The sequence below is a fragment of the Aspergillus tubingensis genome (genome assembly GCF_013340325.1).
Source record: "Aspergillus tubingensis WU-2223L DNA, scaffold_7, whole genome shotgun sequence".
Taxonomy (NCBI): Eukaryota; Fungi; Ascomycota; class Eurotiomycetes; order Eurotiales; family Aspergillaceae; genus Aspergillus; species Aspergillus tubingensis.
The window spans coordinates 2212675-2230686 of NW_023336281.1; the positions used below are offsets into that span (position 1 = coordinate 2212675).

An 18012-nucleotide genomic window follows, 5' to 3' on the forward strand; every position below is an offset into this window, starting at 1 on the left:
GATGACAGGACAGTAATAGTCTATACGCCATTCTCCACGGCATTATCCGTAGACGTAGGGGTCTTCTCACCCCCACGATGTCCCACGAACCCTTCATCTAGAATGCGAATCAACTCATCTAGTCGCTCGATACAGAGATCCGTATGCGCATGGTCCTTCAAATGTCCATTATGGTCGTTGAGCAGAAGCACGGTCGCTGCGCCGGCGGTATGTCCGGCTGTCATGTCGTCGAGAGAATCTCCGACCTACACCGACCACATTCAAATACTCAATCAGAAATTAAACAGAGTAATAATAAGAAAAGAAAGAAATCATACCATAATCAACCCCCCCGCCATCCCCCCCTCATCCTGCACCCCCCACTCCCTGGCAATATGCAATATCCCTGCTGGATCCGGCTTGGGCAACAACCCCGGTGTTTCCCGTGTCACAATGGGGAGGAAGACATGTGCAGGGAGATGGTTGTTGAGGAGGTTGAGGACGGGTGCTCTACACCACATCTTTATTAGTATCATATGCCTTCTTTTATTGCATATCACAAACAATCTCTAGGGAGGGAGGTATACTCGAAATTCCTCGTACACAAAGCCCTCTTCACTCCCCTCTCTTCTAAGAAATCCATCAATTCGACCAAGCCCGGTTGAGGCTGCTGGGATTCCATGGCGGTGCGCTCAATAGCTTTGATTTTGTTTGTGGCTTCGAGACGCGATTCGGGAGTCGGGAGACGGCTGATGTGGTGTAGGATGTCGACTTTGGGGGCGATGTTGAGGGCTTGTCTAGATTATTTGTTTGTTAGGATGGATTGTAGTGTAGGGTGGGGGTGGAGGAGGGGGAAGTACCGCATTTCGGAGAACATGTGGTTTTGGGGGAGGCTATATATATTTATATTATATTTGATTAGTAGTGAGATTGGTAGCTTGAGGGTAGGTATAGGTATACCATAATGTGCCATCGACGTCAAAGACGATTCCGCGGAGTGGGGGTGCGGAGGAGGAAGAAGCAGAAGAGGGGAGGAGAGGGGCGAATCGCCGTTGACGGAGAGTATAATTGTTTAGGGATGCCATGAGGGAACGGGAAATGCGTAGGGCTGGATTAGAGATGGACATTGACAAGATATCAAGGCAAGGAGGGAGGAAGAAAAGAAGCAGAGGAATGTAGAGTGGAGAAGTGACGTTGAAGAAGGAAGTGGTTTGATGGGCTGATAAGATGGAGTGGAGACTGGCATGCGGAGTTACTTAAGTTGGGTTTCCTTTATTACTAGTTTCGGTTCTATACTTCATGCTACTATAGACTCCATTCCATACTGCAATACTTCTGAACTGCATTATATCTGCACCATTTACATCAGAATAATTTCCACAAGAGATTGTCAAGGTTTAACGGTTGCACCTTCCTCTTACTCCATACATCATCAACTTCCACACTCATATCTCCGAGTCTGACACCTCACAATGATCTATCTCTGCTTCTCCCCTGCAGTCCTCATCCTTTTTTTCACCCTGCATCCAGTATAAATCTTCCTGCCGGCCACCATGTCAGCCAAGAAACACCATCCAGCTCATCGCGATCCTATTCTCAATGCCATCAATATCCGCACCGTGCTCGCCCTCCTCGGCACTCTCCTCACCATCAAGCTCCTGAACCTGCTGGCACGCCTCACGGGGGTACGACGCAGCTCGCCCCGATATCCCTACAGCTACGTCGGTCAAGCCATCAGTCGCAAAGAGCAACATATCATCCAGATCCTGCTTGAAATCATCCCCGAGAGCAGCACCTCGGTGAACACCAGTCTGCCCTCCAACGCAGGCTTCTCCTGCGCAGACGATAGACCCACCACGGCCGACAGCGTCCCCTCCTCCAGTCTGGTCATTCCCCTCATGCCGGTGCCGTCGCGGGTCGTTCAACTGTCTCACAGCGCGCCTACCCGGAGCTTGGAGCTCGCTATTGCCGATAGAGACCGGGGGTTTGACGACCATACGAGCACGCGCGCGAGCGTGCACTTCCTGGGCCACCAGCCGCTTCCTAGTGACTCGGTTTACTCGTCGATCGTCCGGAGAAGTCTGTCGATTAGTGATCCGAATTCGAACTGTTCGAGTCCGCAGCAGGGTATGCTTCCCGGGGTGCGGTTCTCGGGGTTCATGTCGGACAGGTTGCGGTTTAGCATTCTGAGTCGGCCGTGGTCGATGGATAGTGTTTTGGCGGATGAGTCGCAGCCTGAGCAGGTCACGTTGGATATGGCACAGCTGCAGCAGACGCGCACGGCAGACAGCTATCCGGGACCGTTTCCCATCAGTGATGGATTGGAGCCGAGCTCGTTAGCCACGGCGCAGTGTGCCAACAATGGGGCCAGCGAGGCCACAGCGGTACGGACCTCAGTGAGGCCGTTTACCGATGTGTAGCAAGCAGCTTTGGGGGAGGAATGGAAATGCAAGATGTTATTCCTCGATGGAGCTATCTGGGGCAGAAGATGCAGGTGCAAGTGCAGATGCAGATGCAGAAGCGCCAATAAAGACCATGCAGTATGTACTGTGTAATGCAAATATGTAATCCAATCAATCAATCATGCACATTCCTCCTCATGAATCGCATGGTCCAAATACCCCATAGCCCGAACAAAGATCTTCGCACTAACCAACACCCGTTTCTTGCAATGCCCAACCGTATCCATCCCCATGAACGCCCCATACGCCCGATCAAACTCCGTATGTTTAAGAGCCTTCCAAATACCATGCACATCATCCGGCGGCAGGGGAATCTACACCACCACCAGCAGCCCATTAGCAACCCTATCCCAAAAAGACAGAACTGATAAAGAAGACATACCATATTCGGATAACTCCACATAAACGTATACGACGCCGTACCCTCCCTCCTCCCTCTGTCGCCATAATCCCCAACCCCACTAGGAATCGTCCCAATAGTATCCGCCAAAAACATCACCTTTTCATCCTTCCACCACAGCACCGAACTACCCGGGAAATGACCACCTGTTTTGACTCCTATCACCCCGCTGCCGGGGAGGACTTCTACCTCTTGACCGTCCCAGAATATCTGCCTCTGCTTCTTTCCAGAATCATCATCTTCTTCTTTACGCATAACCCACTCCCTATCCTCCCCGGACAAATACACCGGACAGTTAAACGCCTCCGCCCAGACTAAGTGCGTGGCGTAGTAGTGCGGATGGGAGATGATGATTGCGGAGATACCGCCTAGGGCGTTGATGTTGGTGATGGTCTCGGTGTCGAGGTAGGGGATGCAGTCCCAGAGGATGTTGCCATGGGGGGTGAGGAGGAGGAAGGCGCGTTGGCCGATGCAGTGTTTGGGGGTGGTGTGGAGGGTGTAGATTTTATTGCTGGTGTTGGTGGTGGTGTTGGGGTTGGGGTTTAGAGGGGCGAGGATGTTCTTTAGTTGGGGTTCGTGGGTGGGGGCGCGAAGGGCGCGGAGGGTGGTGTAGTCTTGTCTGTTGGTTTTTATTGTGGTGGGTTAGTATGTTGTGTGGTGTTTTGTGGGTGGTGTTTTGTGGGTGGTGGTGGTGGTGAGTATGGATGTGTATAGGGATAGAGTGGGGGTGTAGTGTATTCAAGAATGGGGGAATAGGTATATACCCAGTTGGAGGGAGATATTGACGGGGATCATCGCAAATAGGACATGGAGTTGGCGGCGTGGGGGTTGAGAACTGGGTGCCGCAGGTGGTGCAGATGGGGAGGTCGAGGGGGTTAATAGTAGTAGTAGTAGTATCACTAGTCATGACGATAATAATATTGTATATGTATCTGGTTGCAGTTATTTGACAATGTAGAGATACAAAATCGAAACACCCACCAAATGGGAGATATTCACTGCTTAAATGTATGGAAGAACATCAGCTGTTCTCCGCATTGACCCCGCATGTACTGGAGCCATGGATCGCCGAGCTGAACCTCAGCTGAGCTGCTGCTGGTCTGCAGCTGAACTGATAAGCTGCAAACCAGGGCTCGACTTAGGCACAATGATGTCAACACTATCTGAATCTTAGAAAAAAGGCGGGAAACTTTTGTATTCCATCCATCGCATGGCATACAGCCCATCCATTATGCACTAATCGAGAAAAATATGCTGCAAGAAGGGAATCATATAGCACAAAAATGCAAAAGCCGGTACAAAAGTAGCAGTACTAGTCGACACATCCCCCCTTTCCGCCCATACAACCATCCATTTCATGCACGCTTGCTATCGCTGCGCGGGTCATAAGTCGTGAACATAACAAATCGTATAACAGGTTCAAATCGAAAGAAAAAATGACGAGAGGAGAAAAATAATATTGGGTATCAAACGTCTGTCGCGTCAATAGTCATGGTCGGCATCCACCTGCTCCGGACTGGCGCGATACTGGCTTCGCTGCCGCCGCGCAGGGCTGAACTGGCTGCCCGACGTTAGGGGACGAGGCCCCGTGGGTTTCCGGGGAGGCGGTGTGCTACGGGGAGAGCGCATGATCGAACTCTACAGAGATATGGTCAGCATCATGCGAATAAATCGTCCCTTCCGGGTATGGTCACTAACCCGCGAAGCAACTCGTTCCATGTACGATCGCTCATCGTCTTCCTTGACTTTGGGCGGCCGCTCCGGGATCAGTGGCCCCTCATCCTTGATCTTCGGCGGACGAGGAGGCCCCGTGTGCCGCGAGCTCGCTTCCGAGTAGCCCGCGTCCGAGATGGGCGAAAGACGACTGGCGCCGCTGTAGCGCAGGTTGGCGTTCACGCCAGACAAGCTGGGGTTGGATCCCCACTGGTCCGAAGGTGCACCCGCTGGCACGCCGTAGACCTGTGCTTGCGTTTCTAGCTGGTTTTGGTATCGCCCAGACGGGCCCTGGCGAGGCTGGGGATGGTGAAGATCGAGACTGCCCCGGTGAGCCCGGTACTTTGGCGCCTCCGACGCTTGTCCCGATGCCTGAGACGGAACCAGAGGGGATGGCGGCCGGTTCTCTTGTTGCGGGTCCTCCAGAGTGTACGTCGAGCGCAATCGGTCTTCGCCCTGGGGATCATAGTAGTCCGGCTTGTATGGCCCTGGTGCAGCCTCGGATCCAGAGCGCGAGGTATCGAAGGACGCTCTCTCCTTGCTGCGGCCAGGTTGAATGCTGTTGCGGATGTTGTCTCCCATCGAAGACGCCGTGGTCTTGGACCAACGGGAGATCTTGGGGAAGAACGAAGAGCTGCTCGATTTGTGCTTCTTAGCCTTCTCCGTCGTCTTCGGCGTCGCCTCGTTACTGAGGGCACCCGAAGCCATAGGCTCACGAGGAGGTGTTGACACAGGTGCGGAGCCAGCCCGGCCCTGGCGGTTGTTGGCCGGCTCCTGCGAAGGCATGGTTGGACTCGGGAACTCCTGCTCATCTATGTCTTCATCCAGTTCCGGCACCGTACTGACGCGGTTTTCCATGCCCCTCCGCAGTCCATTCCCAACGAGTGGTTCCAGAACAGGCTGGGAAGAGGTGGAAAGGTACTCCGACTGGTTTCCGGGCGATGAAGTCCCAGCATGGCCCTCCGGCTCATAGCCCTCTGGATCCACACTGGCGGCCCGGTTGCCACCCCGCATGTACCGGTCATCCTGGCCGTAACGTAGAGCTTCGACTTCATCAAGGAGCTGTTCCAACATATCCTCGATTCGGGTGAGATCGTTGGAGTTTTTGAGGCTCAGGCCTTTGAGTGCTCGCTTGAAGATATTTTTCCGCTTCGAACGCATGTCATCTCCATCGTCAATAGGCACCTGACGAGCACTACGCGTGCTGACCGGCTGAGGGCGCGGCCCACCAAGAGCTCGATAGGTCCGCTCGTGCTGTCGGTCACTAGCTTCCATGAGCATTCCGTCCTGTAGGGCAATGAACTTCTTCATCTCCTCGAATGAATTGCGCATTTCCGCGGCGCTTCGAACGAGAGTCACGAGAATCTCCGTATCCCTGGCATTCCGTTGGGCATCGCGAACCGTGAGCTGTTCAAATAAGTCAGCAGTGATACTTTCAAACAAGATGACATGTTTACTAACATGGTCCATGAGTGCAACAATGTCTTTGGACTGAATTCGATCAATTCCTTTTCCAGTTGCACTGTCATACAGAGGTGAGCCAACTCCTTGAGAGTAGCCACTCAATTGCCGCTGGTGACCAGGCATAAAGTGGTCTTCCCCACCAAGGGGACTGTCAAACAAACCCATTCCATTTGTGTCGATTCCAGCAATACCCTTGCTGAGCGGCTCAGGGGTTTCAACACTCGGGGAGCGAGGGTTCGCGGCCGACACATACCCTTCGTCTTTGGCACCAAGCGGTGTGCCGAGCATCTGGCCTCCGTGGTACTGCTGATCATAGTAGTCGTTCGCACCGTAGTCATCCTCCGGGTAGTAGTCCTGGCCATAGTGGGAGGGCTCAACTGAACCCAAGCCCAAGCCAGCACCTGCACCAGCTCCAGACTTGTCAAAGAGGGGCGACGGAGCGTCTTTGGAAGGGGTGCGGTTGAACGACCAGCTGTTTTCGTGAGCCGCGGGACCTTGAATGATGGAAGGATTAGTATTGATTTCCGATTCTGAATCAGGGCTCCGGTCGTCTTCATGCGGCATTGGGCTGCTGTCGAGGTCGCCAGCGAACAAAGGAGCCGGCTCGTTCTGGTAGTGGTCGTCCAGCGACTGGGTGACACTCTGGGGCGGCGACGTAGCACCCATGCGTCTAGGGAACGAGGTCGCGTCGGGGCTGGAAACCTCCTCGCGCTGCTTCAGGGGGGTACCTCGGTGAGATTCGTGCTCTGCCGGCTCATGCTGCTCATGCTGCTCCAGAGGCTCCGGCTCCCAGTCCTCCTCCTCTTGCTCCGGAATACCAGCCATGGAGCGGTTCGCTCCAGACTGGCTAGACTTGGTGTCCAGGATCGTGGGTTCGAGGACAGAGGCCACCGCTGATTCAACAGCCATCGGATGTACGAATCGGGGATTGGCAGCAAGGCCTTCAGCTACCGGTCGGCCCTGATCTTCCTGGTCGTGGTGATCAAGCTCGCTGTCATCGGTGTACCCGGTCATGCGTTTACCGACGGTGCTCTGCGTCTCAGTTTCTGCTAGCGAATGCTGGTCTTCGTCATCGTCGGAATATTCCTCCCAGTGTCTTTCCTCTCTGGGGGATGGTCGGGGGGTCTCCTCGTAGCCGAGCTCGGGGCCAGGTTCCTGTCGACGGCGTAGGGACTCCGTCTGGCTCGTGATGCTGAGGCCTTCTGGACGGGTAGATCTTGCAAAATCCGTACTGGGCGCAGACGAAAGAGAGTCAATCGAGAGACGCGGCTCCAAATCTCGTTCATCTTCGGAGTAATCGTACCTATCATAATGGGTCAAGTCCCGCTTGACCGGAGATTGGCTCTCATTGCTGGCCACGCTCTGTATCGGACTAAGAGTGCGCCGACGGCTCGCCAGATCACTGTAGTCGAGGTCATGATTCTCGGAGTGGGAGTCGAGCAAATTAGCGGCAGCGGCAGCGGCGATAGCGCCTGCGGCGGCATCCCCGACGGGCGACCGACTCGAGGGGCTATGCATCGACAAGTCATGGCTGGACAAGTTGCTGTGCTTGAGCTTCAGCTCATGCCGCACGTCCAGAGGCGTTCTATTTGGCGTGCGAGGTGCAGGTGACAGGGGTGCTGGCGAGAGAGACTGGAAAGGGGAGCCGCGGAAGCCTTCATGGAATTTGGTGTCTCCGTACGGTGCTGCTGATTCGGCGGTCTGCTCGGAGAGAAGGGAAGCTCTGGTGAGGTCGGATTCAATCGCACTGCGCAGTGGCATGGGGGCGACATTGTGTTTCTGGAAGACTAGTTCGGTCTCGTTAATACTGCCGGTGCGGCTTCGGGCCCCACTGCTCTTTCTTCTTCCCTCGCTTTTTCCGAGGCTGGACCGTGAGTCGTGATGCTGGAGGGCTGCAGCGGTTAGAGCCGTCCCCACGAGTGCAGCCTTTTCTGCATCACGAAGTCCTTTGCTCTTTTGTCGACGGAGCTTTTCTTGCTCCGTCAACTCGGGGCGGTTGGCCCATCTGATGTAACCGAGATCCTGACTTTTTTCGCTTCTGCCATGACTTCGTTCGCTGTCCTTGCTCGATCTCCGTTCTTTTTGGGATGGGACGGAGTCGCCCGAAAGGACGATGCCTTCATCGCGACTATCCTTATTCAGGACAACCTTGGGCTTTCGGACGTCAGGAGCGCTTGCGTGTTTGGAAAGTCGTCTGCCCAGCTCGTCCCGAGAGGGCGTGCTGGCTGATGAATGTGAGGTGTTCATGTCGCGTTCAAATTTGGACGTGTTGGTGATGACTTTCTGGTCCTTCTTAAGTTCCTTCAGCTCAGGCAGTATGAGTCTTCGGATCGCGTCTTCCACAGTTTCAAGAAGCTTTGGGTTGTTGATCGATGACTTCGAGGTGCCGGATTTGAACGAGTATTGATCACCGGATCGGCGATGCGAGGACACAGCCGAGGCGCTGAGGAGGCTGGATTCTGGACTCATCATATCGTCGGGAAGAGCCCGACGACGAGGAGACTTCGAATCCATATCTTGGAGATCACTGCCGTCTTCGAACCTACTTCTTTCGGCACGACGGCGTTGCCTAGAGACGTCACGAGGGTCGTTGCTGAGCTTCTCTGCGACTCGATGAGCAATGCGTTCAGTGCTGAGGCTGCGACTACGTTGTCGCCGGGGGGTTTTGAGGTACTCCTTGGATTCACGTTCCAAGCTCTGACTGCGTTTTCTTCGAGGACCAGATGAGGGGGCTTCCAGCATGCTATCCGCCGGCATCGACGAGATGTCGGAGGTTGGGTGGAAGTACCTGTCGCGCGACAGGGCGGAGAGCTCACTGCCTTGGTCGCGATTCATGAGCTCGATTTCTAAGGGAGAATGGCCGGGAGGCTGGTTCTCATCGGTGGCTGAATTGGAAGAACTGTCATCCACAGCCGACTCCTCCAGCGACTTGTGCTTGTGGGGCGAGCTCAGGGAGATGCGGCGGGAATAGACGGGTTTCCGATTGCCACTCGACTCGGTGATCTGAATGTGGTCCTTCTGGTCCTTGAGCTTCCGCGCGGAGGAAGGGGTGACACGGACACGGACACTGGGGCGGGAAGTGAGGGAGCCAGAACCCTTCCCGCCCTCGAAATACTCGATGAGCAGGGAGGTCTGGGAGTGCTGCGACGAGCGGGACAGTTTGGAGTCGTCCCCGCGGGAGCGATGTTTCCGACGAGTGGGGATGGTGACGGGGCTCCCGTCGTCTGGAATGGAGTATGAGGTCTTGTCTGTGCGGCGAGATATGTCAGTTGCCAGATCAGTGCCTGTGATGCTGCCGTTGGTATCGACAATAGATTCAGTGGGGGCAGGCAAGATCGGTCTGCGGGTGTCGACGCCCATGATGAAGGAGAAGAAGAGAGCGGAGAATCCTTTCTTTTCAGCCAGACAAGACCATACTCTGTGCTTGGGCGAGTGGGAACAATGATTTTCCTTTTTTTTTCTTGTCTTGTCTTGTCTTCCCTGGTTTTTTTTTTTTCCTTTTTGCCTATTTTGGGAAGCTGGCAAAAGTTCAGGGGCAGGAAGTGTGTGTGTGCAGGGGGGTGAAGGAGGGTAGTTGGAAGGATTAAGGCTGGGGATTGGGTCCGACTGCTAACAGACTGAAGTGTCACTACAGATCGGACCGATCGATATGCAGCTCGGATGAGGAGAAAGGAAGCAGGCGGGTAAATTAGATGGGCAGCAAGAGAGGGATTGGAGAGGATTGGGGAGGGGGAAAGGGAAAGGGAAAGGAAGGATGACGATCAGAGCAGGTGGGGACGCAAGAGAAGGGCAGCTGTGAGGGATTGCTGCGATATCACAAAAAGCAAAAGAGAAGAAGCGTACCAGCGCTGGGGAGTGTTGGGAGGGAGATGCAATAACAGCGGAGATTTTAGCAGTAGTAGAGGAGGAAGAAACACCCGAGGCGGTAGTTGCCGGTGGTTCGAATTAACACAACGAGGGAAAAGGTGGGGGGAAGAGAGAAGAGAGTGAGAATGAGAGAGAACGAGAATTAAGGATGAGGATGAGGATGAGGCGAGTGAATGAATTGAGGCAGCACCCTCACTTGCGATAAGCCAACAATCGGTGTGGATAATCAATGGATGGTGGCCATGTACATTCACCGCAAGAGTTCACCCGTGCATTGATTGGGTTGGAGGTATGATTGCGAGTTGGTCGGGGCTGGGCTGGGTAATAATGATTCGGATGCAGGGAAAATGCCCAAGATTAAAGAAGAACAAGAGAGAAAAATCTAATCGAAGGGCAGCAGCAACAGGGAAGAGGGGGAAATGGCCCAAGTGGATGTGCTTGCTTGACTGATTGATTGATTGATTGATCGATGGGGTGGGAACGGTGAGGGAGGGGAAAAAATAGAGAAGGCTGGTAAGGTCGGTCACTAAAGAACTAGTCAAGGAGTATAAGGATGGATGGATGCTGGAGTTGGCGGTTTAGTGTCCACCCCCAAGTTCAAAGTAACTAAAAGTCAGTGGCCGGCACTGATTAAGAAAACAGTCACTGAAACTTAAGTAAGGTACGGCCTTGGATGAGTTGGCCACGACCCAAAAAAGATGAGCTTCTTGTCTCTGCCAGCCTCGCGATTATCGCGTTTCCTGGGCTCTTATACTGCTGATGGCCTTCGTTCTGAAGCGGGAATTTCCCCTTCACTTTGGGTGTCATTATCGGTTGGGTTCGATAGAAGTGGACTGCTTTGCTTCCTACGTGTGTGTATCCCCCCCGGGATCCATCCTTCTCCTCCACCAGATGAGATCCACGCATGGTGACCGAGCAAAGCTGCGCTTCAACGCTCTCTCCCTCTTCCATCAGATCAGCTTCGAAGATACAAATTCTAATGAGTAGTCGGCTTTGCCGGTTTCTCCCTGTCGCCGAGAAGTGATCTTCACGATTTTCGATGATGCTTCCTCAAGCTTAAGGCTGAATCCGACTCCTCATCCACTCGCATCTTTCTTTCCCGACACACCAGGGATGTAAGAAGCGTGAGGCTTGAGGAGAAATATGATTTTTCTTGTTTCCTAAAATCCATACAAGTTCATGCGCGCATCTCCCACTGGACGAGAGCGGGTTATTGCCTTCGTAGTGCGACCCGAGATGTGATCTGTTTCCTGTCTGTCTGCCACTCCCGATCTTGGGTGGCCCTATTACCGTTGTACAGGTGTGAGAGAGAGCAGCGGTTTTTGCCTCCCGAGACTCATGCTGGTGAAACCTGGAGCGTGATGCTCAGGAATTGGCTGCCATATATACAGCTTGAAACACGAGCCCTGCCAGCACCCAATGTCCAGAGGGTCGTTTGGTTTCGGAATGACTCGTCACATTAGAAGCCACGATCTCCTGTCTTCCGGACTCCGTACCTGGCTGGGAATCGGATAATTCTGAAGACCACTGGCGGAGGAGGGCTACCGGAACAGCATCAGCATCCCGAACGAACATGACTAGTGTAGGTACGGTCGTTGGGTTACTGGGATTAGGAAAGTCCGAATCGAGAAAAAAAGTTCATCACCAGTAGATGGATGAATCGTGAGTGGGTGGAGCCCACGCCCCTCCCTGTGTGTGTGTTCCTTTTCCCCCGACCCGCACACGGAACCAGCAAGACAGTCTCTCATCTCTCCCATTGACTGACTGGCTCATGGGCCGCAAAGCAAGAAAGGTAAAGAGGCAGTCAAGGACCAGGACCAGGCGGTCTCCAGGACGACCAACTCCCAGCAATCATTGGTGGTTAAGGCTGCCAGCTCATCAATCCCCTCCGTCCCCTCCGTCAATTCTGACTACAGCCTTCACGGCTGATTGGTAGCCTCTTTTCATCTTTTTTTTCTCCATTGCAACGATCATCCTGCTGGAGTAGGACAGGTGACTGTCAGTACCAGGTGTTGCTTACGGCCACTTGCAACGTTGGATGTGCCCGTACTTTTTTTCCCAGTAGTGGATGGGATGGGATGGAAAAGTTGGGTTCGACGGCGGATCCCGTCCCGTCCCTTTCCTTTCTTTCCCTTTTTTTGTCTTTCCCAGCCACCTTTTTGACCAGCCACCCTCGGATTTAAGTGTAGGTTTGATGAGTTTGCTGGGATAGTCCATGCTCCCCCGGTCAGCGTGCTCTTATTTGCCCTTTCAAATTTGTGTCTGCCCGGATGTGAAAATAAAAACTTAAATAGCTGATGATGGGATTTGTCGGATCGAAGTACTCGATTGGTCTTGATGTTCAATGCATGGGGTTGTGGCGGGGCTGGGCTCATATTGTTTGATCATTAGAAAATGAGTGCTTTCAACAGGCAGCCATACTAACTAGTAAACTGCATAGAAAAAAATAAATTACTTCAAGCCTATAAGAATTCATGATTAATCTATTGCGGTGGGTTTTATTCATTTCTCGTCGAAGGGACTTGCCAATTTTCTTCTTTTCTGTTTTGCAGATTTGCCAGATATAGAACAGACCACTCTAAAGTACTATACTAAACATGTACATTTGCAGCAGCAATAGTAGATAAGATTCACCGATCATCACAATCTAGTCCCCTCTGTATCTATTCATAGCTCAGCCTACCAGATACTTTATTCCATTCTGTTATCATGCCTGTACATAAATGACATGCATTGCAGTTATCCATACTAGCCCGTGAGACACTCCAAGCTGCCAAGTACATCAGCAATCCAGCCGAGGGAACTACAATGACCAGTCCTCGACCATAACCTCGGTTTCACAGAAAGAGACTTAGCACGCTTCTTCAGTCACCTGTCTCGCCCTGTGCTTCTGGGTCGATTCTAGGGAGTAACTTCCGAATGGAGGAAAACGAAAGGTAACGGGAATACTGAGTACATCTGACACAACAGATAAAATGCTTCTGAATGATATGATCTATTCAAGAAAACGATTGGAAATAATAATATAGACAAGTCCAGATATCCACAGGGTAAACTCCGAAACTAAAATGCCAGGTCTCAAGAAATCACACAAACCACTTGCTTTTCTCTTTGCTTATTAGTCAGTCAGTTCAGTCATCCTCGTGCTTGCGCTTGAACTTCAGCCCCTTCGGTTGGCTGCCGTAGTTTCGGCGTCCCTGCTGCTGCTGCTTCTTATCCCGACTCAGGCTGGAGCCCAGCTGGATGTCGATGCGTGGCGGCGTCGAGAATCCGAATCCCTTGGCAATCTTGACCAGGTCAAGCTTGTGCACGTCGAAGACGGACCGGAGCGAGTGAGAGGCATACGCCTGGAGGTAGGCTCTGTAACCTTCCTTGGCGGACTAGGCGGGTGAAGTCAGTATGAGATCGATATCGTAGATAGGAGTCGATAAAGTTCTGGGAACGCACCTTGTTCAGATAGTAGTTCTGACCAATCAACTTCTCGAGCTGAGATTGAACGTTGACAATCTTGTTGGCCGGGAAGTCGAATTCCACAACGGGAACACGAGCCTCCTTGAGGTGCTTCAGGAAACCAACCTCGGAAGGCTGCAAGAACATCAAACTGCGTCCCTTTCCGTTGACACCACGAGCCGTACGACCGACACGGTGGACGTAATCCCTGGTGTCATCCGGGGGGTCGAACTGGATAATCCAGTCCACAGCCGGAATCTATGATTGTTAGATTGTGCTCTGGGTGATTTGTTAATGGGCAGGTACTCACATCCAAACCTCTGGCAGCAACGTCAGTGCAGATCAGGGTTCCCTGCTTGGCATTGCAGAACTCGAAGAATGTGTTGGTCCGCTTCTGCTGCTTCTGCTTGCCGTGAAGTTCAAGCACCGGCAGGTCGATGTAGTTGAGCAGCTCAGCATGGTACTTCACACAGTTACAGCTGGAGAAGAAGACAATAATCTTCTTCTTAAGGTTGCGCTTGAGGAAGGAGAAAAGAAGCAGGAAGCGCTTGTCAGCCTCACAGATGACATAACCCTGTTCCAGACCCTCGACTGTGCTGTGCTCCTTGCGGTGGTCCACGTTGATGTACAAGGGGCCAGGGCGCAGCGATATGCGCGCCAAATCCTCGACTTTCGTGGTCTGGGTGGCAGAGAACAGCATGGTCTGTCTCTCTTCGGAGGGCAGAATCTTGACAATCTGACGCATTTCGTCCTCGAAACCGACTTCCAGAATACGGTCCGCCTCGTCTGCACAGACGTTAGCGTACATTCGCCTGTTGTGTTCGTAATCAGGCCACACTTACCGATAACGAGAGTCTTCAGGTTCTTGAACACAAAGCCGGGGGTGTTCTGCAGATGATCAAGCAAACGTCCAGGAGTGGCAATGAGCAAGTTGACACCCTTGGTGAGCTTCTCCGCCTCAGCTCGACGGTTGGCACCTCCAATGACGATACCATATGTTTGCGAGTGGTGCGCCATCAACTCTCTGGCCACACCGAATATTTGCAGCGCCAACTCTCTGGTGGGAGAAACGACAAGAACACCAGTACCTAGAAGTAGAAAATCAGCACATGTTCAATCGAGCGAACACCTAGTAGAGATGCCAGGAACCCACCATTGCGAGGCTTGAACCGCAGAGCGCTCAACATCTCCACAGCGGGAATCAAAAACGACAAAGTCTTTCCGGAACCCGTCTTCGCAGCACCGAGAACATCACGACCAGCAAGTAGCGGGGGGATAGTACGTTGCTGAATCTCGGTCATAGTCTCGAAGCCCATATCCTGAATACCCTTCATCGTCTTCTCAGAGAGGTTCAATTCCGTAAATTTCTTCGGCTCGCCATCCGTCTGAGGCAGACGCACAGCGTCCAGAGAAGGAAGGTCTGCACCAGTCTCAGCCTCCTTGCCCTCCTCATCATCTTCATCTTCGGGTTCCGCCTGACGGACTTCTTCCTCGCTGTCATTCTCATCCTCGTTGCTGGAGTCGTCAACCTTGCGCTTCTTGGGCTTTTCTTCCTTCTCGGCCTCCTTAGCAGCCTTCTTCTTCGACTTCTTTTCCGTAGGTGTCTCCGTCACTTCGGTCGTCTCTCCATTGTCGACAGCGGGCTTCGGGGAAGCATCGTCGGCTTCGGTCGCACCGCGCGCACCGTGCTTTCTCTTGCGCTTCTTGTTGATAGATTTCGCGGTATCCACAGGAATCGGCATCTTGACTGAGTACCTTCCGTAGACAGGTTCCCTTTGCGAACAAAAAAATTCGACGTTGGGGTTGAGTCTGGAACGTGAAGCTGGTACGGCCCTTTTTTTTCTTTCCTCTTTTTTTTTGGTCCGATTCTGCCAAAGTCCGCGTCACGTGTTGATAAGGGGCGATAATTGGTTGTGGCAAGTCCGTGCGGTGGTGCCTGAGGCGGTAACAGACATAGATATGCTACCATACTCCGTATTATACGGTGACGGCTAAATACTGCATCCGGTATAGCGTGCCTGATCGGGGAAAGCGTCTATACAGTATAGATAGTCTCCTCGCCCGCCTGCCTCTCCTCTTGCTTTCCTATTATTCTTTGACGCCGTGTCGACTCAGACTAACCTAAGCTATTGTTCCCCATTGGGCCAGTCTCTCCGTGTCCTGCACTTCGCCACCCCCTTCCGCATAGTAGGGTCGACTATACTGAGCTTGACCAATGGGACGTCTCGGATTGGGACTCTTCATTGCGGATGCTTGTCCTTGGAAGATATTCATTCCGGGGCCACTGACTGTAGCGCGGGTATAAAACAAAGAGACCAATTTGAGAAGTACAGGTCAACCATCGGACCCATCCATAGGAATGCTTTAGGTCAGCAACAATATACAGTTGTGCTTCTGATGCAAGTCATCGAGACAAGCCTGATCTGCCGACGTGTTTATGCTGACATCACATGACAAGACATGCTCATAGCAACGTCCTATCTCGACCAGATCCTCTTCGACAGCATCCATATCACAAGATGACCAGTACTTCGTCTGAAATCGAGATAGCCGCCCAACACCTTGCCAAGGCGAAACGAATCGTCATCCTGACAGGCGCGGGCATCTCCACCGCCGCCGGAATCCCCGACTTCCGCTCCCCCACCAGTGGTCTCTACGAGAAACTGGCACCCCTCAAGCTGCCCTTTCCCGAGGCGATTTTCCATATCAGCTATTTCACCCATACTCCGGAGCAATTCTACGCCATCGCAAAGGCTCGCCATCCCCGCTGCCTCAAACCGACCAGATCCCACGCATTCCTCGGTCTGCTCGCGAAGAAAGGCCTGCTCCATTTCCTGTTTACCCAGAACACCGACGGTCTCGAAGAAGATGCCTTCGTCCCCGCAGACAAGATGCTTGCGGTGCATGGGAACTGGAAGACGCAGCGTTGTCACAAATGCAACACGCCGTACCCGGACGAGCTGATGAAGAAGGCCATCGCCAAAAGAGAAGTACCGTACTGTCTTGAGGCGAGGTGCAAGGGAGCGGTGAAGCCGGATGTGGTCTTCTTCGGCCAGTCGCTTCCCGCTGCATTTGATGAAAAAGAGAAATTGGTAGCCGAGGCGGATCTGGTGATTGTTATGGGCACAAGCTTGAAGGTTGCGCCGTGCTCGCGGCTACCGCGTTTGGCGAGGGAGGGAGTTCCACGGATCCTCATCAACATGGAGAGTGCGGGGGACTTTGGTACACGACCAGAGGATGTTCAAATCCTTGGATCGTGTGATGATGGGTTGGAAAAGTTAGCCGATCTGCTAGGCTGGTCGGATGAACTGGACAGTCTCTGGGCTGCGGCTGCGGCTGCGAAAGAAGAGCCGACCGATGACGAGGAAGAGATCAGCCTAGACGAGTGTATTAATCGATTGGTCCAGGAGAACCAAGGAAAACAGGTGTCTGACGGACATAAGCGCATGCTAGAAACACACTTGCAGTCAAAATTTGCCCATTTGCTTCGGTCGAGTTAGACCAGAACGAATGCAGCAAGATACGCTTATTGACAACCCAGGGAACATAAATCAATACGTATCTCACCTCTTGTCTCCAATTGCGTTCAAATTGGGAAGCCTCTCCAACATCATTTGAAGCCATAAGGTGATATAGGCAATAGGGGGACAGCACCACGGTCGTTTGTCGATATACATGGTGGAAAAGTGATCAAACGACCAAGGAGTCGAGCACTGCAGCATCGGCCATGACCAGAGAAGCGGAACACCTGCCTTATCCATAACGCAGTCACCTCCAACTCTACCCTTTCAACTTCCTGCTATCGTGTTTGGTCCTAGAAGTTGATTCAAAGGTGCCGATGCGCGTCAGATTACCTATCATCTTGTAGCGTAGATCTGATGTCTCTGCCTGCAGACTCTCCCGTTCCTTCCACTCTTCCTAGAACCGGTAGCTTGCTGTTAGGTTTTCTATACTCGTCAGAGTGTCGGAATCCTCGGGCTTAAGTACTCGTTATGAGCTGTATCTGTAGCTCTTCTGCTTTTTTCCATCGTCCTTGGTGTCGGGATGTTAATGCGGTGTGGCTCATGCTTTCTTAAAGTGACGGGATGCTCTGGCTCCGGCACTTGTTTCCTTATCTTCAAGGCTTGCAACAACAGCGCTTCTGCCTCGTTGTACCTCCTGTCCCTATATATCTCCTTTATAGCTCGGGTGGTCGGCTAACACAGCACACAAACATACCCACGGTCATAAATTATCTTATTCTTTATCGTCAAAGATAGAAAACCCTACCACAGGTCTATTAGTCTCTACGTAGTTCGAATCTACAACAAAGAGATCGTAGCCGGTCATTATAAACGGAGCAGTCTATCGTACCCTCCTCCATCCGGCCCGCCATTAGCCTGATTCTTTATATAGAGCTACATTTGGTCTGCTATGGTCTGTTGGTATTACAACGAAACTGGGTTTAGTCTGCCTAGAATATTTACACGCTTTTGTATCTCAAGACCACGCACAATCATGGTCTTTCCGCCGTCACCGACAATTACGGCGTATACTACCTGGTTGCTCTTCGTACATACGAAGCATATTGTGCAACTTCAAGAGAATATGAAGCGACTTCAAGACTTTCAATCAGATAATTGTCGTGCTAATTACTTGTCCATCGGGTGATACTTCCCCATACTATGTGCCATTGCT

The 18012-nt window shown here is 52.5% G+C and overlaps 6 protein-coding genes across 6 annotated transcripts; 2 read left to right on the plus strand and 4 right to left on the minus strand.

Annotated features, from left to right (window-relative positions):
• Nucleotides 1-20: 20 nt before the first annotated feature.
• On the minus strand, nt 21-1064 carry AtWU_05706 (putative haloacid dehalogenase-like hydrolase; the record flags this gene model as incomplete). The annotated part of the gene is made up of 5 exons (XM_035500816.1): nt 21-245; nt 318-489; nt 567-776; nt 840-872; nt 940-1064. 5 exons carry the CDS (start codon nt 1062-1064, stop codon nt 21-23), a joined length of 765 nt encoding a protein of 254 aa, XP_035356709.1.
• Nucleotides 1065-1532: 468 nt separating this feature from the next.
• On the plus strand, nt 1533-2399 carry AtWU_05707 (uncharacterized protein; the record flags this gene model as incomplete). Its single annotated transcript, XM_035500817.1, has 1 exon — nt 1533-2399. One exon carries the CDS (start codon nt 1533-1535, stop codon nt 2397-2399), a length of 867 nt encoding a protein of 288 aa, XP_035356710.1.
• A 161-nt stretch (nt 2400-2560) lies between these two features.
• AtWU_05708 (putative metallo-beta-lactamase domain protein) lies at nt 2561-3748 on the minus strand (the record flags this gene model as incomplete). Its single annotated transcript, XM_035500818.1, has 3 exons — nt 2561-2755; nt 2824-3460; nt 3606-3748. The coding sequence occupies 3 exons, from the start codon at nt 3746-3748 to the stop codon at nt 2561-2563; spliced, it is 975 nt and encodes a 324-aa protein (XP_035356711.1).
• A 575-nt stretch (nt 3749-4323) lies between these two features.
• On the minus strand, nt 4324-9378 carry AtWU_05709 (uncharacterized protein; the record flags this gene model as incomplete). Its single annotated transcript, XM_035500819.1, has 4 exons — nt 4324-4479; nt 4540-5961; nt 6016-7249; nt 7322-9378. The coding sequence occupies 4 exons, from the start codon at nt 9376-9378 to the stop codon at nt 4324-4326; spliced, it is 4869 nt and encodes a 1622-aa protein (XP_035356712.1).
• Nucleotides 9379-13016: 3638 nt separating this feature from the next.
• On the minus strand, nt 13017-15077 carry has1 (ATP-dependent RNA helicase HAS1; the record flags this gene model as incomplete). The annotated part of the gene is made up of 5 exons (XM_035500820.1): nt 13017-13265; nt 13333-13593; nt 13646-14121; nt 14178-14423; nt 14489-15077. The coding sequence occupies 5 exons, from the start codon at nt 15075-15077 to the stop codon at nt 13017-13019; spliced, it is 1821 nt and encodes a 606-aa protein (XP_035356713.1).
• A 777-nt stretch (nt 15078-15854) lies between these two features.
• Nucleotides 15855-16835, plus strand: AtWU_05711 (SIR2 family histone deacetylase; the record flags this gene model as incomplete). The annotated part of the gene is made up of 1 exon (XM_035500821.1): nt 15855-16835. One exon carries the CDS (start codon nt 15855-15857, stop codon nt 16833-16835), a length of 981 nt encoding a protein of 326 aa, XP_035356714.1.
• Between the last annotated feature and the right edge of the window lie 1177 nt (nt 16836-18012).